This window comes from Lynx rufus, unplaced genomic scaffold, assembly GCF_022079265.1.
Source record: "Lynx rufus isolate CCGP_SWC_20201006 ecotype Redwood Valley unplaced genomic scaffold, mLynRuf1.p SCAF_2, whole genome shotgun sequence".
Classification (NCBI taxonomy): domain Eukaryota; kingdom Metazoa; phylum Chordata; class Mammalia; order Carnivora; family Felidae; genus Lynx; species Lynx rufus.
Genome location: NW_025814834.1, coordinates 63,977,726 through 63,999,604, shown reverse-complemented (window position 1 = coordinate 63,999,604; position 21,879 = coordinate 63,977,726). Strand labels below are relative to the sequence as shown.

Genomic DNA, 21,879 nt, shown 5'->3' with positions numbered 1-21,879 from the left:
AGGCTTGACTAAATTATAGACCCATTCTGGGAAGAGCTCACGTGTTCCCAGCAGCTGGCCAAGAAAGCAGAACACAACAGATATTTGTTCCACTCCGTAGGCAGTCCTGGTTCAAGGTAAACACATGATGCTACATTGGACGTTTAAAGAACTCTAACTGGAACCAAGACAAATAGAGAGCAACATGTATCCAAAAAAACAATTTACTTATCAAGAAACTATGAAATAACTATAGTAAGGATCTTCCTTCAACAATAATGTGTTCTATTAAGGAAGTGCTCGGCTATGTACTGACAAGCTGTGGGCAAGATGTTTTCATAGTAAGCAGGCCTAGAATAAGTAGAACAATCCGTATAAAACCAAAAGTTATCCTGCTTTTATTTATTTATTTATTTATTTATTTATGTTTTTACTCTTTTTCTCCTGTCCAGTTAATATTAAATACAGTTATCAGTGAAAGTATCAGTATAGCCAGGAGGAGCAACCCTTACTTTTTTCTCCTTAAATTGTTAAGCATCATTTTCTCCCCCTAAAGGAAGAAGATCTTAACAATGCAATGAATAAAGAGCGACAAGAGTCTTCAATAAAATCCAAACTGTTGAGACTGCAAAAAGATATCGAAAAAGCCTCAAGAGACCGGGCAGGTGTGTAATTGTATCTGTGAGTGGCCTGATAAGTGTTCTACTTGGAGGGTTCCTTCAGAGTTAGGGTGATTCCACTTTTGCAGACTGGGGCAGGGACCATCTCATTTAAAGAATCCTATGTCAAACCTAATTTGTCTGAATAAAGAACAATGGGAAAGAAGACAGGAGAGCACAAACAGGCTGGAAATGACACTTTGGTCTATTTGAGAGAGCTATGTCACCATTTCCAGAAATGCAGCATATTGCTGTGTTTCTGAAATGGCTGGAATGAGAGACAATTTGTTTGGTTGAAAACGTGGTAAACCTGTGCACACAGCTTTTGGTTTTCTTGTTTGTTTCTTTTTAAACTATCCTTCCAAATGACGAAGCTAGGTATGTCAGAATGTGAAGCAGCTCTAAAGGGATACGGATAATAAAAACGACCCCACACTTGTGATTCTGGAATGTGGAGCTTATCTTATGTGGACCAGAGCGACACGTTGAAATGTAATCCCTGTCAGGAAATCCGAGGGAGTGAAATGTTTAGAAACCTAAATATCACAGTGAGGAAGAGCCTAACACTGTGGGAAGTGTTGGGAATGGACCACGGACTGGGTCCGCAAGGAGATTCAAAAGCTCATCTTGCAAAATAATAATCAAGATTTTTTTTAACTCCAGCATTTCTCAAATTTCATTAAATGAAGGTTCAGGCCACTGGTTCAGTAAAATTTAGTAACAACTACGTGCAGAAACAGCCTCAGCCATTGGGAAGCCCTCCTGGTATCACCTCTGGGCCCAGGCTCCGCTGCCTGTGGCCCCTCTCAGCTGTGTTCCGCCAGGGCAGGATGGACAGCAGTGACCGAGAGAATCATTTCATTGCTAGGGTTGGAACAAATGCTGAAATCCTACTCTAGCAACTCCGCCTTCTTGGACACAGAGAGCCAAAGAATCACAGCGGCCTTAATGGACGAGGTAAATATTTGCAGATTCCACCTTCCTAGGTTTAATGATGAAAGAGTTATTTTTAGGATGCTTGTTTTCGGGGCCCATTTGACCTCTCTTTGCCTTTCTTTTCTCATGACATACAACATTCTAGGAAGAGAGCTCCTATAGTCACCTCCTTGACGAACAGTTTGAGGGATCCGGAAAAATTCAACTTAGAAATGTTTGCTTTAGTGTCCTTCCTGGAAAAGAATTGTGCCTAAAATAGAATTCCCCAAAATAGAATAATTCCATCAAGGTCTGGAAACCACGTGTACTTTAACCCAGTTAGGAAAAGTGATTAAACACACACACACACACAAACCCACAACCAGGGCCTGCATTCAGAAAGGCCTGGATCTGGATCCAGCCCTGCCATTTACAGTGACTTGGGACGACTTTAGTTTTCTCATCTGTAAAATGGGGATATTGGTCCCTACTTCAGAAGGTTGTTGTGAGGATATAGTGTTGGTTAGAAAATGTCAGCACAGTGCACAGAGGAGAGCTGAAAACCTGGTAACTATGAAGATTCCATTTTCCACTGATCCCTCAGCCAACATCATGGTCTTCTGAAAATAACAGGGGAGCGGAAAGATGTGAGGCACAGAGTGAGGGGGGTAGTCTGGGTGTGTGGCAAAAGCTCCTGAGGAAAAGGGAAAAAACTTCAGAGGCTGAGGTTGTTCTGAGGGGAGGGGAGGTGCTGTCAGGAGAGGGCAGGGGGAGAGGCATCTCTGGGCCTTTTTGCTGAGAGCCTGGACCTCAGCAGCCCCCAGGCATTTGTGGGAGTGATGGACAATGCAGCCGCTTCAGAGGAGCCCAGGTGAAAGAGAGGTTAGCAAAGTGCTGTGAATTCTATATAGGAATAAAGGCAAACAGATGCTATGAACAATGTGTGCTAGATGCAGGTTTTCTGCTATGATTACAGAAATAGGAAGTTGACTGGGGTTAATATGAGAAGAATTCAGGAAGCGATAACATCTTTAGCAATGTTTTGTAGGATATAGGAAGCTGGGCCAGCTGTCCTTACCTTGTACCTAGCCTAACTGTCTTGTGAAAGCAGGTACCTAATAATTCTATCCAAACAGGTAATTTCAGTAGTTCTTTGGTGAAAGGAGACAGATATAGCCAGGTACAGTTTAATCGATTGTTTAGCAGAGGCTTCCTTTAGAGGAGGTGCTGTTGGAAAAACAAACCTAACACTCTTAGGGAAAGAAAGGCCTGAATTCTGTTCACTTGGGAACAGAGCTCTAACATATTTGCAGTGACACATGGCTATAGTTTTTATGAAATTATAAAGCAGTCTGTAGAACATTTTCTGTGATAGTGCAAAATGTTTGGTTTTCTAACTCCATGCAAATAGTATTTACCAAAATAAAGTCATATGGAGCATTTTTTGATGGTGTTAAGTTGTAAGTTTATTTCTTTGGTTGTTCTTGCATAGAATTTTGTCATCATCATTACCAGCACAGAACATGTATTGGGATCATCTGGGTACATGCTGGTCTGATCCACATAGTGGAGGGTATAAGGTCCGGGAGGGTCTGGCTCCTGAATTAATGGTGCTTATGATGGAGTAAATATGAACCTTTGAGCAGTGAATAGCAAATATCCGTGTAACTTGGCTACACACCCCTGCATCCAATGGATAACACGAAGTCTACCCAGGGAAGGTTTCTTGCAGGAGGAAACTCGGTTTCATTTAAATTCTTCCTAATTCATTGCCTTTTTGTCCTTCAAGTGCCATATTTGAAAGAAGAAGAATGTTGATAACACATGTTCTAGGAGAAAGTGTTGTGGAAACTGAATATATTTAGAATAGATACTATCTTCAGACACTGGAAGGAGCACCACATAGGAGAGGAAGGAGATTTGTCCTATGATGCTCTCAGATGCAGACTAGGTCTAATGGTAGAAGATATGCGGTGGGTTTTGGTTTCATCTTAGGTAAGCCTGTCCCACAATGCAGTCAATCAGAGGTGTTCAGTTCAGTTCAGTCCAACCGGAGGTGTTGTGGTCCCTTGGCAAGAATGTTAGGGTTAGGAATCCCCCTGCTGGATATGTGGAAAAGGAAGAAATAATGGTCAGGAAGAGATTGGCTAAGCAGGCCCCTTCCAATGTTTAGACTCTGTTATTTGGTTTACCCTAACTGAACACAGCTTAACAAAGAAGTTATTACGAAGTTTCTAGTTCAAGGTCAAATGGAGAACAGGAGGTCAAATTCAGAACTAGGAGTGTATCTTTAGCTTCACTTATTTTTTTAAATGTTTGTGTGTGTGACAGAGACAGAGAAAGCGAGGGAGGGGCAGAGAGAGAAGGAGACAGAGAATCCCAAGCAGGCTCTGCACTGTCAGCAGGGAGCCTGATGTGGGGCTCGAACTCACAAACTGTGAGATCATGACCTGAGACGAAATCAAAAGTCAGGATGCTAAACTGATTGAGCCACCCAGACACCCCTAGCTTCACGTATTTTTATACTCAGATACTCCAGACCATTGTTTCCAGTGTCCAGAAGTGTTACTGCAAACTTGTTGGGTAATATAAGACCTAATCTCTTTAAGAAAAACAGTAACAGCAGCAGCAGCAGCAACAAAACCCATCTCACACTATTTCAGTTGGATTCTATCGATACAAGTTCAGTTGTGTTCACAATGCTGAGCACAATGTTCAACATCCTTTCTTCAAGGCCTCTGGAAGTCTACCTTCTGCAATCAACACTCATTATTCCCTTTCTCACTGCTCAGCAGAAAATAGCTCAGAGTAAAGCTATTTGTTGCCACAAAATACCGAGTAATATATCTATCAAGGTTTCTGGTTTACCCTATGTATAGAAGAGTCCAGAATGCGGTGCACTTCACAACTAAGCCTTTCCTTTAAAATACTGAAAGTGTCCACTTTTTGCTCCCTTTAGCATTATCTGTGCCTATCTGCATGAAGTTGAATGTGTACCTTTCTAGACCTCTTTGTCATCTTGGAAGTTATCCTGATATCCCTTTACCCATCCAGTCGTACCTCATGTTCTAGAAATTTACTCACATGGCCAAATGATGTATCCACAGACCAACTTGAAACTAGACCTTTTGCAAGCAAACTCCTACAAACTGTCATCAGTGTTAGCAGAACTTGAGCAAAGACCTCAACCCAACCATCCCTGCAGTAACTCCATCTTCAGGTGGAAAGAAAAGGTAAAAATTTAAGAGATTTGGTTGTAATTTCTTGACTGACTTTGCTGTATGGAGTGGCTTCAAATAGTACCGGGGCAAAAAGGCTATTATGAATTACATGTGCCACATGTCCCAAATCCCAGTTGTGGAATTTTAAGATAAATTTATGTCTTACTCCTTCTGGGTGAAGTAACAAGAGTTAATCACAAATGAATACATTCTTTGTGGACTAAATATGAGGAGCTAATAATTCTGTGGATTCCTTCTTCATCTTCCTCATACCTTAACTTTATTCTTTGAACATGCCTCTAGAATAAAATTTCTATGTGCCTAAATTATAAGATTTTGTGATATACTCTAGTCTCATCTATTTCACATGGTACATGACGTGGATAAAGTGTGAGCATAATTTTAAAAATTCACACCGGTGTATTTTCCTGGTGATACACTATAAGGATTGATAATGAGCATGTGCATATATGTGGGTCACTGTACCTTGCAGCTGTTTTCCATTTCCAATCAGAAGGGAGAGCTGTAACCACCTTGTGATAAGGGGACTTTTCTCTTTCCATGAAACTCAGCTCTAAAATGGTCTCAATCATGGCAGATTGAGTCATGGCAATTTCACTTGCATTAAAGCCAATTAAAGTTGAATTTGTAGAAGTAATGCTGTGAACGTTATTATTTGACCTTGAGGTGCACGTCAGAATTGCAAACACAGGGTGTAAAATGCGGTAATTGTCTAATTCTGAAAATATTAAGGCTTTAGAAATAAGAAAGCTTTATGGTAGAGTTTTTAAAACTATTGAATATTTCATTTATACTCTCCCCCCCAAAATTAAAAAAACAAATTCCTTAGGAAAACAGCTGTGGAAGAGTTACTTCTCATAAATACTTTTGATGACAGTGTTGTTAAAAATGACTTTTTTTTTTTTAACAATTTAAACAGCAACAGACACATAGTTATGTGAAAATATCTCGGCCTTTTCTGATGAAAGTGAGCAGGGCATCTTGTGGTGGGCAGAGAATCCCGAGTGCTTCATCTGCAGGTAATCCCAGGCCCACAATAATCTGGGGGAGGGTTCTATCGGTAAAGCACGTTGCTACATTTACATTTTATTTTCAGAATCCTTTGGGCATATATCAGCTCAAAGAAATTTGCATTTCAGTTAGGACTGATTCATTTGTTGGTATCTGTAGCTTTCTGTGCAGATGTTATCCAAAATTTGGGAAGGAGTCAAAAAGTGGAGGATTGAGGAAAAAATGTATGATGTAAGAAGGTACCTTTGATGACTGGCATCCGTGTTATTCAGACAGTCTGCATCTGCTGTCCTTACATTCAACCTCAAACCCTTGTGAGGAGTTCTGTCTCCACTGCCTCCTCCAAACTTCCATGGAAATCCTGTCCTTTCTGTGAGAAACACGGTGATCCCAACCCTACCTACTCCCTTTATTCAGCTGCCTTATATTAGCCATATGCCAGCTCACACCCACCACATTTCACCTTTCAACACACAGATACAAGCTCACACACACACACACACACACACACCCTACCATTGTCCCTTGTTGTTTAACTATAGTTACCATAACCTTGATTCTCAAGTTTCTTGATGAGAAGTTGGTGAAAAGAGTTTCAGTAAAACCCAGGACGTTATGGTCCACTTGGTGTATTAAAGACTCGCGATCGCATTAAGAAATAGTTCCATCAGTACCTAGGGAGGGTGGTAACAGACACATGCGCTAGCTGGCTCTGATCTATGCCTGAATGGCAAAACTGGTGTATGTTTTCCAAAATATGGTTCAACTAACACACATACTAGCTAACTGGTGATGACAAGCTCATGTGGGAAACAACTTTAAACTGTCATCTTTATTGTTTTTTCTCCAGACTCATTATTTTCCGTACTATGATATAGTTTTCGATTATATAATATACATAGTCCATATACACAGTAGGTATATCATAAATGGTTGCTATACCCAGGAACGAAGATTATGTGAAATTATAAACTTTCCCTTTGAGAAGATGTCAGTATATTTAAGCTCAGCACCACACTATTCAATAATTGAAGAGCTTCCCATCATATTCATCTTGCCTACTGACACAGCGTTACTAATTATTACTGGATCCAACTTTCAGCGTCTGGTGTGGCCCAGCTCGGCAGTGGTCTTTGCAAGGCTTTATATTCTTTCCAAGCCAGACAAGATGATGAATTAAATTTGGAAAAAGGTAAGAATCATTTTCAAATAGTTTGACTGCCTTCCCATTTGATTTGACTAAAACTCCTGTCCTTGTTACAACAGCCTTAAAAGTTACTACAACATCAAATCATTTCAGGTTTATAATGACCCTTCTTAGAAAATAAAGATAAAGCACATCGAAAATAAGAGTCACATAGTAAAAATAGCTAACACTTATTCCGTGTTTACTGAGTGCTAGATATTGCTACAAGCACATTGTCCCATTTAATGTTCATAAAAGCCCTGTGAGGTAGGTATTATTATTTATTCCCATTTTATTGTTGAGGAGACTAAGGCATAGAAATGTTAAGTACTTTGGCTAAAGTTACAGGAAGTGGTAGAACATGCTTTGATCTCAGAAACCCAGAGTCATGCTTTTTACCACAGGGCTAACCTGGGCGAGAATGTCAGTAATGGAAAGTTACTAGAAGAGTAGCCTCACCTTTTTCCTTTTCAGAAAACTAAACACACAAGAATGTGAAATGACTTCCTTTCATGGCGTAGGGTAAGCTCGAATTCTAGAAGTCAGGTCAGAGGACTTCCAGCTTAATGTTTCTCCCACTTATCCCTTAGAACAGAGTTTTATGGCCAATCTAAGGAAACAACCCCTTTCTCTGTGTCACAGATTTTTGATGAACATGGAAAGGTATGCTGTCATAGGTTACCTAGACCTCAGCATTAAATAAGAAACAGCCACTAGTCTCAACTTTCCTTGTGTGTCTGATGAACAACCATATTTGGATGTTAAAGCTGAGATCTGGAGATGAAATAGTTAGTGAGAAAGGGTTGTGTTGTAGGAGAGAGCTGTTTACCTGCAAGCAGGACATGGCGTCCAGAGCCAACAGGAAGTCGTGATGGATTTTGCAGTCATACAACAGGGACACCATGTCTTTGCTCTTGGTTAACGGGTGCTTCCTTTTCAGTTTGCTGGTCAGATTTCTTCAGCGACTACTTCTCCTTCTAGTTCAGAAAGAAATAAAGATAAGAAAAAGGGTAATATAGTAGACCCTCTCCTCTGTTCATCTTAAATCAATGTTGCCTTTACCTAAAGTTGGAAGTGTTAGAGAAGTCACTTTGTTCTTCATCACATCATCATAAGGTTACCTACAGCAGTAGGTAAATGAAATGCTGTATTCCCACTTTCCATGTGAATAAAAAACACATTTCCCAGATGCCACCTAGACCCCAGGGCCTGAGTTTGAGGTACATAGTTACACAATAAACTTATTATCTTCTTTGTCTTCACTTCTCTGTTGGCAGCAAAGTCTACTTATACTTTATCTCGTAAGTGGGTTCTTTATTTATTAAAACATTTTTTTAATGTTTATTTTTGAGAGAGAGAGAGAGAGAGAGAGAGTGTGAACGAGGGGGCAGGCAGAGAGAGAGGGAGACACAGAATCCCAAGCAGGTTCCAGGCTCTGAGCTGTCAGCACAGAGCCCAATGTAGGGCTTGAACTCATGACTGTGAGATCATGACCTAAGAGTCACCCAGGCACCCCTATAAATGAGTTCTTTAAATAAAAGGAGCCATTGGAGGCTCCAGAAAGCTGGCAATAAGATTTTAAATTATTTGTTTGAATTCCTGTTAGTGGACTGTGTCAGTCTGCTGACTTGAGAGAATTCATTGGAGGTAGAATGTAGGCTGAGAATGAGTTTTAAGAATAAAGTGATTTATGAGTGAGGTGAGATAGTAGGGGTGGATGTGGACAGTCTCCTTTGCCTAAGAAAGAAAATCACTGGGGAAGAAAATGAATGGAAGAAAGACTAAAAAATGACCTCAGAATGATGCTCAAGGTCAAGGAGCTCTCTTGCATCACGAAGGAAGTGGATATTTCTACTCTAATGTGCAGAAAGCAGCCAGAGAGGAAGGACTCTTTCTCACAAGGGAAGGATTTAGCCAGAGTATTTGGGGGCATCTATGGTTAAGCTTTTAGGGTTATCAATATCAAAATAGTATTTGTTAAAAGAGAGAGAATTAGAGAAGGGCCATGTGTTTCTTAGGAATTCTATTTGAATCATTGCTTCAAAAAGTATTGTCTTCAAATTGACATTTTATTAAACTTACCAAAATTGCTGAATGGGGAGTTAAGTTTCTGTGCAAGCTATGAGTTGGAACTTTGGACTGTGAAATTGGCACATGTAATGGAGGGAAGCCGTCTCTATCTAAAGAAAAGTCTGATAGCTGAGACATAATAGTCACCATAGCAGACTGTCTTGGCCACCAACATGAGAAACCCTTAACACACAGACACCAAGAGAAGAGTTTGATGACAAGCTGTATCTGACGTGAGTCATCCAGCATGAGAAGGATATATGATCCAACATGATTCTGGGTTTTTTTTTAAATTTTTGATGTTTGTTTATTTTTGAGAGAGAGAGAGAGAGAGAAGAGAGAGACAGAGTGCAAGCAGGGGAGAGGCAAAGAGAGAGGGAGACACAGAATCCAAAGCAGGCTCCAGGCTCCAGGCTATCAGCACAGAGCCTAATGCGGGGCTCGAACCCGGGAACTGTGAGGTCATGACCTGAGCTGAAGTCGGACACTTAAGCGACTGAGCCACTCAGGGGCCCCAATGCCACTCGTTTTTGTTTTTTTTTTTATATATATGAAATTTATTGACAAATTGGTTTCCATACAACACCCAGTGCTCATCCCAAAAGGTGCCCTCCTCAATACCCATCACCCACCCGCCCCTCCCTCCCACCCCCCATCAACCCTCAGTTTGTTCTCAGTTTTTAACAGTCTCTTATGCTTTGGCTCTCTCCCACTCTAACGTCCTTTTTTTTTTTTTTTTTTTTTCCTTCCCCTCCCCCATGGGTTCCTGTTAAGTTTCTCAGGATCCACAGAAGAGTGAAACCATATGGTATCTGTCTTTCTCTGTATGGCTTATTTCACTTAGCATCACACTCTCCAGTTCCATCCACGTTGCTACAAAAGGCCATATTTCATTTTTTCTCATTGCCACGTAGTATTCCATTGTGTATATAAACCACAATTTCTTTATCCATTCATCAGTTGATGGACATTTAGGCTCTTTCCATAATTTGGCTATTGTTGAGAGTGCTGCTATGAACATTGGGGTACAAGTGCCCCTATGCATCAGTACTCCTGTATCCCTGGGGTAAATTCCTAGCAGTGCTATTGCTGGGTCATAGGGTAGGTCTATTTTTAATTTTCTGAGGAACCTCCACACTGCTTTCCAGAGTGGCTGCACCAATTTGCATTCCCACCAACAGTGCAAGAGGGTTCCCGTTTCTCCACATCCTCTCCAGCATCTATAGTCTCCTGATTTGTTCATTTTGGCCACTCTGACTGGTGTGAGGTGATACCTGAGTGTGGTTTTGATTTGTATTTCCCTGATAACGAGCGACGCTGAACATCTTTTCATGTGCCTGTTGGCCATCTGGATGTCTTCTTTGGAGAACTGTCTATTCATGTTTTCTGCCCATTTCTTCACTGGGTTATTTGTTTTTCGGGTGTGGAGTTTGGTGAGCTCTTTATAGATTTTAGATACTAGCCCTTTGTCCGATATGTCATTTGCAAATATCTTTTCCCATTCCGTTGGTTGCCTTTTAGTTTTGTTGGTTGTTTCCTTTGCTGTGCAGAAGCTTTTTATCTTCATAAGGTCCCAGTAATTCACTTTTGCTTTTAATTCCCTTGCCTTTGGGGATGTGTCGAGTAAGAGATTGCTACGGCTGAGGTCAGAGAGGTCTTTTCCTGCTTTCTCCTCTAAGGTTCTGATGGTTTCCTGTCTCACATTTAGGTCCTTTATCCATTTTGAGTTTATTTTTGTAAATGGTGTGAGAAAGTGGTCTAGTTTCAACCTTCTGCATGTTGCTGTCCAGTTCTCCCAGCACCATTTGTTAAAGAGGCTGTCTTTTTTCCATTGGATGTTCTTTCCTGCTTTGTCAAAGATGAGTTGGCCATACGTTTGTGGGTCTAGTTCTGGGGTTTCTATTCTATTCCATTGGTCCGTGTGTCTGTTTTTGTGCCAAGACCATGCTGTCTTGATGATTACAGCTTTGTAGTAGAGGCTAAAGTCTGGGATTGTGATGCCTCCTGCTTTGGTCTTCTTCTTCAAAATTCCTTTGGCTATTCGGGGCCTTTTGTGGTTCCATATGAATTTTAGGATTGCTTGTTCTAGTTTCGAGAAGAATGCTGGTGCAATTTTGATTGGGATTGCATTGAATGTGTAGATAGCTTTGGGTAGTATTGACATTTTGACAATATTTATTTTTCCAATCCATGAGCAGGGAATGTCTTTCCATTTCTTTAAATCTTCTTCAATTACCTTCATAAGCTTTCTATAGTTTTCAGCATACAGATCCTTTACATCTTTGGTTAGATTTATTCCTAGGTATTTTATGCTTCTTGGTGCAATTGTGAATGGGATCAGTTTCTTTATTTGTCTTTCTGTGGCTTCATTGTTAGTGTATAAGAATGCAACTGATTTCTGTACATTGATTTTGTATCCTGCAACTTTGCTGAATTCATGTATCAGTTCTAGCAGACTTTTGGTGGAGTCTATCGGATTTTCCATGTATAATAGCATGTCATCTGCAAAAAGCGAAAGCTTGACTTCATCTTTGCCAATTTTGATGCCTTTGATTTCCTTTTGTTGTCTGATTGCTGATGCTAGAACTTCCAGCACTATGTTAAACAACAACGGTGAGAGTGGGCATCCCTGTCGTGTTCCTGATCTCAGGGAAAAAGCTCTCAGTTTTTCCCCGTTGAGGATGATGTTAGCTGTGGGCTTTTCATAAATGGCTTTTATGATCTTTAAGTATGTTCCTTCTATCCCGACTTTCTCAAAGGTTTTTATTAAGCAAGGGTGCTGGATTTTGTCAAAGGCCTTTTCTGCATCGATTGACAGGATCATATGGTTCTTCTCTTTTTTTTTGTTAATGTGATGTATCACGTTGATTGCTTTGCGAATGTTGAACCAGCCCTGCATCCCAGGAATGAATCCCACTTGATCATGGTGAATAATTCTTTTTATATGCTGTTGAATTCGATTTGCTAGTATCTTATTGAGAATTTTGGCATCCATAGTCATCAGGGATATTGGCCTGTAGTTCTCTTTTTTTACTGGGTCTCTGTCTGGTTTAGGAATCAAAGTAATACTGGCTTCATAGAATGAGTCTGGAAGTTTTCCTTCCCTTTCTATTTCTTGGAATAGCTTGAGAAGGATAGGTATTATCTCTGCTTTAAACGTCTGGTAGAACTCCCCTGGGAAGCCATCTGGTCCTGGACTCTTATTTGTTGGGAGATTTTTGATAACCGATTCAATTTCTTCGCTGGTTATGGGTCTGTTCAAGCTTTCTATTTCCTCCTGATTGAGTTTTGGAAGAGTGTGGGTGTTCAGGAATTTGTCCATTTCTTCCAGGTTGTCCAATTTGTTGGCATATAATTTTTCATAGTATTCCCTGATAATTGTTTGTATCTCTGAGGGATTGGTTGTAATAATTCCATTTTCATTCATGATTTTATCTATTTGGGTCATCTCCCTTTTCTTTTTGAGAAGCCTGGCTAGAGGTTTGTCAATTTTGTTTATTTTTTCAAAAAACCAACTCTTGGTTTCGTTGATCTGCTCTACAGTTTTTTTAGATTCTATATTGTTTATTTCTGCTCTGATCTTTATTATTTCTCTTCTTCTGCTGGGTTTAGGCTGCCTTTGCTGTTCTGCTTCTATTTCCTTTAGGTGTGCTGTTAGATTTTGTATTTGGGATTTTTCTTGTTTCTTGACATAGGCCTGGATTGCAATGTATTTTCCTCTCAGGACTGCCTTCGCTGCATCCCAAAGCGTTTGGATTGTTGTATTTTCATTTTCGTTTGTTTCCATATATTTTTTGATTTCTTCTCTATTTGCCTGGTTGACCCACTCATTCGTTAGTAGGGTGTTCTTTAACCTCCACGCTTTTGGAGGTTTTCCAGACTTTTTCCTGTGGTTGATTTCAAGCTTCATAGCATTGTGGTCTGAAAGTATGCATGGTATAATTTCAATTCTTGTATACTTATGAAGGGCTGTTTTGTGACCCAGTATATGATCTATCTTGGAGAATGTTCCATGTGCACTCGAGAAGAAAGTATATTCTGTTGCTTTGGGATGCAGAGTTCTAAATAGATCTGTCAAGTCCATCTGATCCAGTGTCTCATTCAGGGCCCTTGTTTCTTTATTGACCGTGTGTCTAGATGATCTATCCATTTCTGTAAGTGGGGTGTTAAAGTCCCCAGCAATTACCACATTCTTATCAATAAGGTTGCTTCTGTTTATGAGTAATTGTTTTATATGTTTGGGGGCTCCGGTATTCGGCACATAGACATTTATAATTGTTAGCTCTTCCTGATGGATAGACCCTGTAACTATTATATAATGTCCTTCTTCATCTCTTGTTACAGCCTTTAATTTAAAGTCTAGTTTGTCTGATATAAGTATGGCTACTCCAGCTTTCTTCTGGCTTCCAGTAGCATGATAAATAGTTCTCCATCCCCTCACTCTGAATCTAAAGGTGTCCTCAGGTCTAAAATGAGTCTCTTGTAGACAGCAAATAGATGGGTCTTGTTTTTTTATCCATTCTGATACCCTATGTCTTTTGGTTGGCGCATTTAATCCATTTACATTCAGTGTTATTATAGAAAGATACGGGTTTAGAGTCATTGTGATGTCTGTCTGTTTTATGCTTGTAGTGATGTCTCTGGTACTTTGTCTCACAGGGTCCCCCTTAGGATCTCTTGTAGGGCTGGTTTAGTGGTGACAAATTCCTTCAGTTTTTGTTTGTTTGGGAAGACCTTTATCTCTCCTTCTATTCTAAATGACAGACTTGCTGGATAAAGGATTCTCGGCTGCATATTTTTGCTGTCTAGCACCCTGAAAATCTCGTGCCAATTCTTTCTGGCCTGCCAAGTTTCAAAAGAGAGATCAGTCACGAGTCTTATAGGTCTCCCTTTATATGTGAGGGCACGTTTACCCCTTGCTGCTTTCAGAATTTTCTCTTTATCCTTGTATTTTGCCAGTTTCACTATGATATGTCGTGCAGAAGATCGATTCAAGTTACGTCTGAAGGGAGTTCTCTGTGCCTCTTGGATTTCAATGCCTTTTTCCTTCCCCAGTTCAGGGAAGTTCTCAGCTATTATTTCTTCAAGTACCCCTTCAGCACCTTTCCCTCTCTCTTCCTCCTCTGGGATACCAATTATGCGTATATTATTTCTTTTTAGTGTATCACTTAGTTCTCTAATTTTCCCCTCATACTCCTGGATTTTTTTATCTCTCTTTTTCTCAGCTTCCTCTTTTTCCATAACTTTATCTTCTAGTTCACCTATTCTCTCCTCTGCCTCTTCCATCCGAGCCGTGGTGGTTTGCATTTTGTTTTGCATTTCCTTTAAAGCGTTTTTCAGCTCCTCGTGACTGTTCCTTAGTCCCTTGATCTCTGTAGCAAGAGATTCTCTGCTGTCCTGTATGCTGTTTTCCAGCCCAGCGATTAATTTTATGACTATTATTCTAAATTCACTTTCTGTTATATTATTTAAATCCTTTTTGATCAGCTCATTAGCTGTTGTTATTTCCTGGAGATTCTTCTGAGGGGAATTCTTCCGCTTGGTCATTTTGGATAGTCCCTGGTGTGGTGAGGGCCTGCAGGGCACTTCCCCTGTGCTGTGGTGTATAACTGGAGTTGGTGGGCGGGGCCGCAGTCCGACCTGATGTCTGCCCCCAGCCCACCGCTGGGGCCACAGTCAGACTGGTGTGTGCCTTCTCTTCCCCTCTCCTAGGGGCGGGATTCACTGTGGGGTGGCGTGGCCCGTCTGGGCTACTTGCACACTGCCAGGTTTGTGATGCTGGGGATCTGGTGTATTAGCTGGGGTGGGAAGGCAAGGTGCACGGCGGCAGGGGGGGCAGGCTTAGCTTGCTTCTCCTTAGGTGATCCACTTCAGGAGGGGCCCTGTGGCAGCCGGAGGGAGTCAGATCCGCTGCCGGAGGTCTGGCTCCGCAGAAGCACAGAGTTGGGTGTTTGCGCGGAGCGAGCAATTTCCCTGGCCGGAACCGGTTCCCTTTGGGATTTTGGCTGGGGGATGGGCGGGGGAGATGGCGCTGGCGAGCGCCTTTGTTCCCCGCCAAACTGAGCTCTGTCGTCCGGGGGCTCCACAGCTCACCCTCCCTTTGTCCTCCAGCCTTCCCGCTTTCCGAGCAGAGCTGTTAACTTATGACCTCCCAGACGCTAAGTCGCGCTTGCTGTTGGAACACAGTCCGTCAGGCCCCTCCGCTTTTGCAAGCCGGACTCGGGGGCTCTGCTTGGCTGGCGAGCCGCCCCTCCGCCCCGGCTCCCTCCCGCCAGTCCGTGGAGCGCGCACCGCCTCGCCGCCCTTCCTACCCTCTTCCGTGGGCCTCTCGTCTGCACTTGGGTCTGGTGACTCTGTTCTGCTAATCCTCTGGCGGTTTTCTGGGTTATTTAGGCAGGTGTAGGTGGAATCTAAGTGATCAGCAGGACGCGCGGTGAGCCCAGCGTCCTCCTACGCCGCCATCTTCCCAGAATCCCAATGCCACTCGTTTTTAATGAAACTATTTTATGGCATAACTTCGATTGCTCATTATCTTATGCTTTTTAATATTCTCTGCATTATGCCTGCTTCACACAGAGGTGTTCAATAAATTTGGCTTTACCTAAATCACATGCAGAGACTGATGCTAACAAGTAACTCCTTGAAAGCACAATCTCCTTAAAATTGTTTTACCAACTGGATTCAGGCTTGTGCTTAAATGGCAGAGACCTGTTTGTCTAACTAAATGTGCATTTTTACAGGTGACATTGTGACTATATACAAGAAAGAAAAAGAAGGATGGTGGTTTGGTTCTTTGAACGGAAAAAGGGGTCATTTTCCTGCCGCTTACGTGGAGGAGCTCCCTTCAAATGCTGGGAACCCGGCTACACAGACGTAAGACAAGATTCCAAACGTGCCGCCTTAGTCCGTAAACTTCACAATGCTGTGCAAATAAAGATAAATGCTGTAATCTTTACAAATAGGTAACGGTGTCCTCCCTCTGTGTCATGGCACTTTGCACTCCTGCTTATTTGCCTGAAACAGAGTTAGAAGATGGAGAGCAAAGGGAGAAAAGAAAGAGACCCTGCAGTTCCTAGAGTTTTCGAATCCTAGGAGACCCTAGAGATGCCCCAACACAGCCCCTGGTGTCACACACAGAGAGACAGAGCTCAGATCATTCAGCCACTTGCCTGAAGTCACATAGTTTTCTGGTAGTGCTGCAGAGATTAGGACTTAGATGTTTTTTTCATCTGGATCGTGTGCCAACAGGCCAGAGCAGGCCTGTGAGGGGTCAGGCAGTGTCTGGGAGACAAGGAAGACCAGATTAAGTCTGAGAAGAAGAGTTCAGCAGAGCCCTGGCAGATAAGACCCCTGGGAGATAGGCCCAGGTTAGGAGAGGGTAGAATAAAGAATCAGGAGCTGAGGCCAAGAGTCCCTATGATCAGGAGAGGGGATGCTAGACAAGAGGTCTGGAAACTAGGTGAAGTTCAGTGTAGAATGGAGCCCCATCCTGAGCCAACCTTCTGATGTAGTGGCTTCTTGTACACCTTCTATGCACAACCAGAACTTCTATTAGAAGTGAGGTCTGGTGTGAGCCAGAGATGGTTTGGAATCTGAAAGCAAGAGCAAGGTGGATAGGAAAGGGTTAGGAAGGAGACAGTGCCTGAAAACTCTTGCCTCCTTGTCCATTTGGAAACTTCATATACCAATTTAGAGGTACGAAACTCGCACTTCCCAATTAGTCAGTGTGAAGAGAATATCCTCAGCAGCTTCCTAGTGAAAGGAACCTTAAAACGCTAATGAGTCTCTCTGGATGGAAAGTTCTGGAAATCAACATTTATGGTTAAAATGGAATATTTAGAGAGAAGCAGTTTTATGTTCCTTCCTCAAATGCCCTCTAATGGGTAAAGGTTGGGGATGAGACAGGGTAGGCCTCAAATTCTTCCCAAGGGGAACATTTTAAAATGGAGAGAAGTGGTTCAGCAGCATCTTTCAGAAAATGACCTAAGTCAGCCTGGAGATCACACTCTATTGAGTGGAAGGTCCTGGTGTTAATAGAAACATCTGGGCATGTTTACTATTGTGCCTAACAGTCTGACATTAGAGTAATTAAAATCCATTCCATTACTGTCCTGCCACCTACATCTTTACTTTTAATTAAATTTTGCACTTTCAAAAAGGAACTTTTCAAACCAAGGTACCTATGTTTTTTATACTCTGCACCACTGCACTCCTATAGCAGGATATAATGAACACATAGAGATATTTATAGATAGAGATACCAGACCTGAAGGAGCTCAAGTAAAATTTGTTATGTGAGACATAACTTACAGCCTAGAAGAGCAGATCAGAAGTTTTAATGTCACCCTTAATGGTGTACTAATGAAGGCTTTCTACATGTAGAAAGTTGGCTGAATAATAGGCCATTAGACCATGAACAGAAAATTTGAATTTATATTTCCTCTTCATCTTACTTCTTTCCATTAAGCCTTGATGTATAAAAAATTGTGTGGCAATTGACTGCAGCCTACAATGGATCATTTGTGTAGAGAAAATGATGATAATGGTGGTTGGGCCCTGAAACTCACTGGAAGCAATTTTCAAAGAAGGACGCCCCTCTTTCTTCATAAGTCAGTTTTACTTTGTGAAAACATAAATGATTTCCCTGTTTTGTAATGTTGCTGAAAATTCTTTTTGCATCTGTGTTATATAATATTTAAACCTCAAAGAAATACTATAGGGAAACTATATATACAAATACAGTTGGGTAGGACAGACTTGTTGAATATCCTTTCAGTTGGGCAAGAATTTTGCGATTGGACAGGTAGGAATGGTAGCCCTTATATTTAGATAAAAATTAAATGTATATTGTGAAGATTAATGACGTACAAAAGTCTTCCATACAGAATAAAATAATTTTTAATATTCATACTTTTAAACTCTTTATTGGGCTTTCATAATTACACTACACTATTCAGTTCCATATCTCAGGAAGTTTTTAGCAACATTAACAACCTGAAATATAGGCAGTAGGGGTCTGAGCCACTGAAAACATCACAAGGCATTTTTCTACTTTATCTTCTTTCTAGTAGAATGCAAACTGATACATCTATCATGCTATCAACCAGAAAGATCTATGAATTTCATTTTTTTTGCATTTTCAATTACCCATAATAATTAGTATGTATAATGACAAAAAGCAATTTTATCACTTAAAGTGCCTTCCGATCTATCAAAAAGTAATATCCAGGTTAGGGTAAAGTAAATTTTATTGCACAGTATTATAAGGCTTTAACTGATCAGTAATTTGAGCAGAGGGTAACTTTGTTCTCCCCTCCCCCCAAAAAACCCTCCTCCCTCAAAGTCTTAATGGCCTTGGGGTTGTAATCAGCCTGACCTAGAGCAAGAAAAGTGCATTAGGATCAAATAACATGTCCTATTGTTCTTTGCAGTGTTACACAGGAAGCGTGTATAATCCCAGGGCAGATATGCTTGGAGGTGGGGGCAGGGGGCCTACAAACCGGTGGGACTGGACTCGGACTTGGACCAGGGTTGGGGACACAGCAGAGAAGAGCAGGAATCTTTTGCAGAGGGAGTGCAGCTACTCGGATAGAGCTACAAGGATAGTGTCAGAGATTTTGGGAAGCTGTGATCCAGAGTGCAGAGCCCTGCTGAGCCAAGGATGCCAGGCCTCCCACTCCCAATCACAAGCACCATGGACGATAAACCACCAAGCCAGAGAATCCAGGTTGCGCTTTAGCCGGGAGCTCGGTTTAGGGAAACTAGGTGGACCTGTGGGTGCCTGCAGCTGAGGAAATGTGCCTAAGCGGGACATCCCAGTGGCCACCCCCTGGGGGGGGGGGGATCACGGCAATGGGAGGAAAGCAGCTTCCGCCAACCGGCCAGAGTTTGGAATAAAGAGACTTGCACAGAATTCGAGTGAAATACTCTTTCTTGGAGGAGCTACAGGATAAGGAGAAGCCGACCTGGGAGTGGAAGCAAACCGAACGGGCAAGAGAAAGACCTTGATTCCACAGCTCAGGACTAATGATAGAGATCTGGGGACCACATAGGGAGTCACACCAAGGAGTGCCTGGAAAGGACTGGGACCTGCCTAGCCACGTATATGAGGTGGCAAATGTGTTACTGAGCTCAGTCTCAGCTGGCTTGTAACTTGGGTTTTTCTGACACTGGGGCAAATGGCTCAGGGCTTGCTGCAGGGATTCTGCGAGCGCGGTGCTGGGACCGGCAGCACCGATATAACCTTGGACTAAGAAATGCAAAATGTCAGCCCATACTTTACCCTTCGCCAGAAACAGTGACGTCTGTGGGTTAGGTGTTTCTAGTGCAAATTGAAACTTGAGAACCACTGACTCACTTGAATGAATCCTGAGAATAGTGTCTAAACTACAGACGCACCGCGGAAGGAGCACTGTTGAAGGAGAAAGTGGAGAATACCACGTACCCAGGAAGGCCGCTCTAAAAAAAGAAATATCCCTTCCTTTTGGTCCAATAAGTTTTTAAAGATGAGTGTTGCTGGGGACTGTGTCCAACAAGGCTTTCTCCATTGTGAGGGCTGCTCCTTTCCTCTTCTGTCACATGCTCACTCTTGGCCCAGGAAAGAAGGAACACTTTGGACTACATTACACCCCCTCACAAGAGACTCCTCTTCTTTCTCAGCCACTTACTTGATATTCTTGTTAGCAGAAGAAAGCCTGGTATGGTCCCTATCTTGATACTAGAGAATGAGAAGCAAACAGCTCTCCCCTCACAATCCATTCCCCTTTACTCCCCACCCCACCACCCAGGGTCTAAGAGTAGATAATCCTCCTTCTGACTTACGATCAAAAGTCAATAGTAGCTTAACAACACTATGCCACCAATGCCTATGTCATCTATCTCACTACCTCATCAGGTAGGCATTTTATCATCTCACAAGAAGAAGGGTAAGTACAGTACAATAAATACAGTACAACAATTGATCATGCACTAGGCCACAGAACAAGTCTCTAGAATGGTCTGACCACAATAGAAGTTAAAAATTACTAAGAAAAGGATAATTTAAAAACCACATGCATTTGGAGAACACATACATATGTGCACCTGCAAGCACCTAAGCACATGTATGTACACACACACATACACACACACACTTCTAAATAAGCCATGGTCAAAGAAGAAATCTTAATAGAAATTTTAAAATATTAGAAATAAAAAATAGGAAAGCTACTACATATTAAAACCTGTAAGTCTGGGAAAGCAGCTTAAAAAATTCTATAGGGAAAAGTAGAAAGGCTAAAATGAATGAACTAAGTATCCTAAGTATGGATTTATAAAAACAACAGCAGAATCAACCCAAATAAAGCAAAGGAAATAAAAAGAAAAGAAAGAGCAAAAGTTAATGAAGTATAAAACAAAATAAAATATTGAATTAAGCTGTTGATTGGTTCTTTGAAAGGATTAATAAATTGAGCAAACCTTTGGCAGAATTAAGACAAAAAAGCATAAAAATATTATTTATAAGGTAAAAGTGGACATACTACAGCAGATACCTAAAAACTAAAATCATATACTATCAACAACTTTACACCAATAAATTTGTAGAAAAGCAAGCCCAAAAGACAAAATTCTCAAAAAATACGCATTATCAAAACTCACTCAAGAAACAAAATATAACTGGATAATTTAATTACTATTAAAGACATTTAATGAGTATTTGCAAAATAAATCTTCCTACAAAGAAAACACAGGCCAGATAGTTCCATAGGTGAGTTCAAAAACAGATAATCTCATTCAGACTTTTTCAGGAAGTAGAAAAAAAAGGAACACAGCTGAACTATTTTCAAGGTTTGAGGGTCTAGGATAACCTTGATACCAAAACCAAAGTTAATATACAAAGGAAAATTATAAGCCAATCTCATCTATGGCTATAGATATAAAAATTTAAACAGAATATTCACAAACTGAATCCAACACTATTGAAAAAAAAAAAAGATTGCACATCATGGATAATTGGATTTATTCCAGGAAGGCAGGGTTGATTCAATATTTAAAAAAAAAAATCTATTGATATAAATCACTATGTTGACAGATTAAAGATGCAAATCTATATAGATGCAGAAAAAACATGATAACATTAACAAACATTCATAATTATTTTAATTTAATTTAATTTTTAATGTTTATTTTTGAGAGACCGAGCACGAGAGAGGGAGGGGCAGACAGAGAGGGAGACACAGTACACAACGCAGGCTTCAGACTCTGAGCTGTCAGCACAGATCCCAATGTGGGGCTAGGACCCACCAACCGTGAGATCATGACCTGAACCATGTCAGAAGCTTAACTGACTGAGCCACCCAGGTGCCGCCATGATAATTACTTTTAGTTAACTGAGAATACAAGCAAACTTCCTTGACCTGATCAACAGAAAAGAAAATGGCAAGTTTGGGAAACTACCATAGTACAGTATAGCTGAAACTCAAAAAGATTAAATGACTCGCTTAAGATCAGGTACCACAGACGGGACCACATCTTAATTCTCAGATTTTTCCACAACACCATTTTGATGCTGGCAAACAGAACTTTTCACAAATTATTCAAGATTTATCATTATACTTTGAATCTCATATATTGCCTCTTTCAAATGAAAGACCTTATCCTCAGCTGCTTCCAGCTGGTTGCTAAGAGAACGGGAAACGTGACGAAACTCTAAACATTCTTCACATCATACCACATCGTAGAGTGTTCACGCTTCTCACCATGATGTATTTAACGATAACCAAGAAAGGGGCTGATTTTAAATAGCCCCTTCTATTTAAATAAAATAGCTTCTATTTCC

The 21,879-nt window shown here is 41.1% G+C and overlaps 1 protein-coding gene across 1 annotated transcript in view; it reads left to right on the top strand.

Annotated features, from left to right (window-relative positions):
• Positions 1–15,939, top strand: part of NOSTRIN (nitric oxide synthase trafficking) — a 64,236-nt gene extending 48,297 nt beyond the window's left edge. Inside the window, 6 exon segments of the mRNA XM_047085260.1 lie at positions 536–644; positions 1,507–1,595; positions 4,661–4,786; positions 5,715–5,814; positions 6,909–6,998; positions 15,803–15,939. Coding sequence (XP_046941216.1) covers positions 536–644; positions 1,507–1,595; positions 4,661–4,786; positions 5,715–5,814; positions 6,909–6,998; positions 15,803–15,939 — 651 coding nt within the window.
• Positions 15,940–21,879: the final 5,940 nt, after the last annotated feature.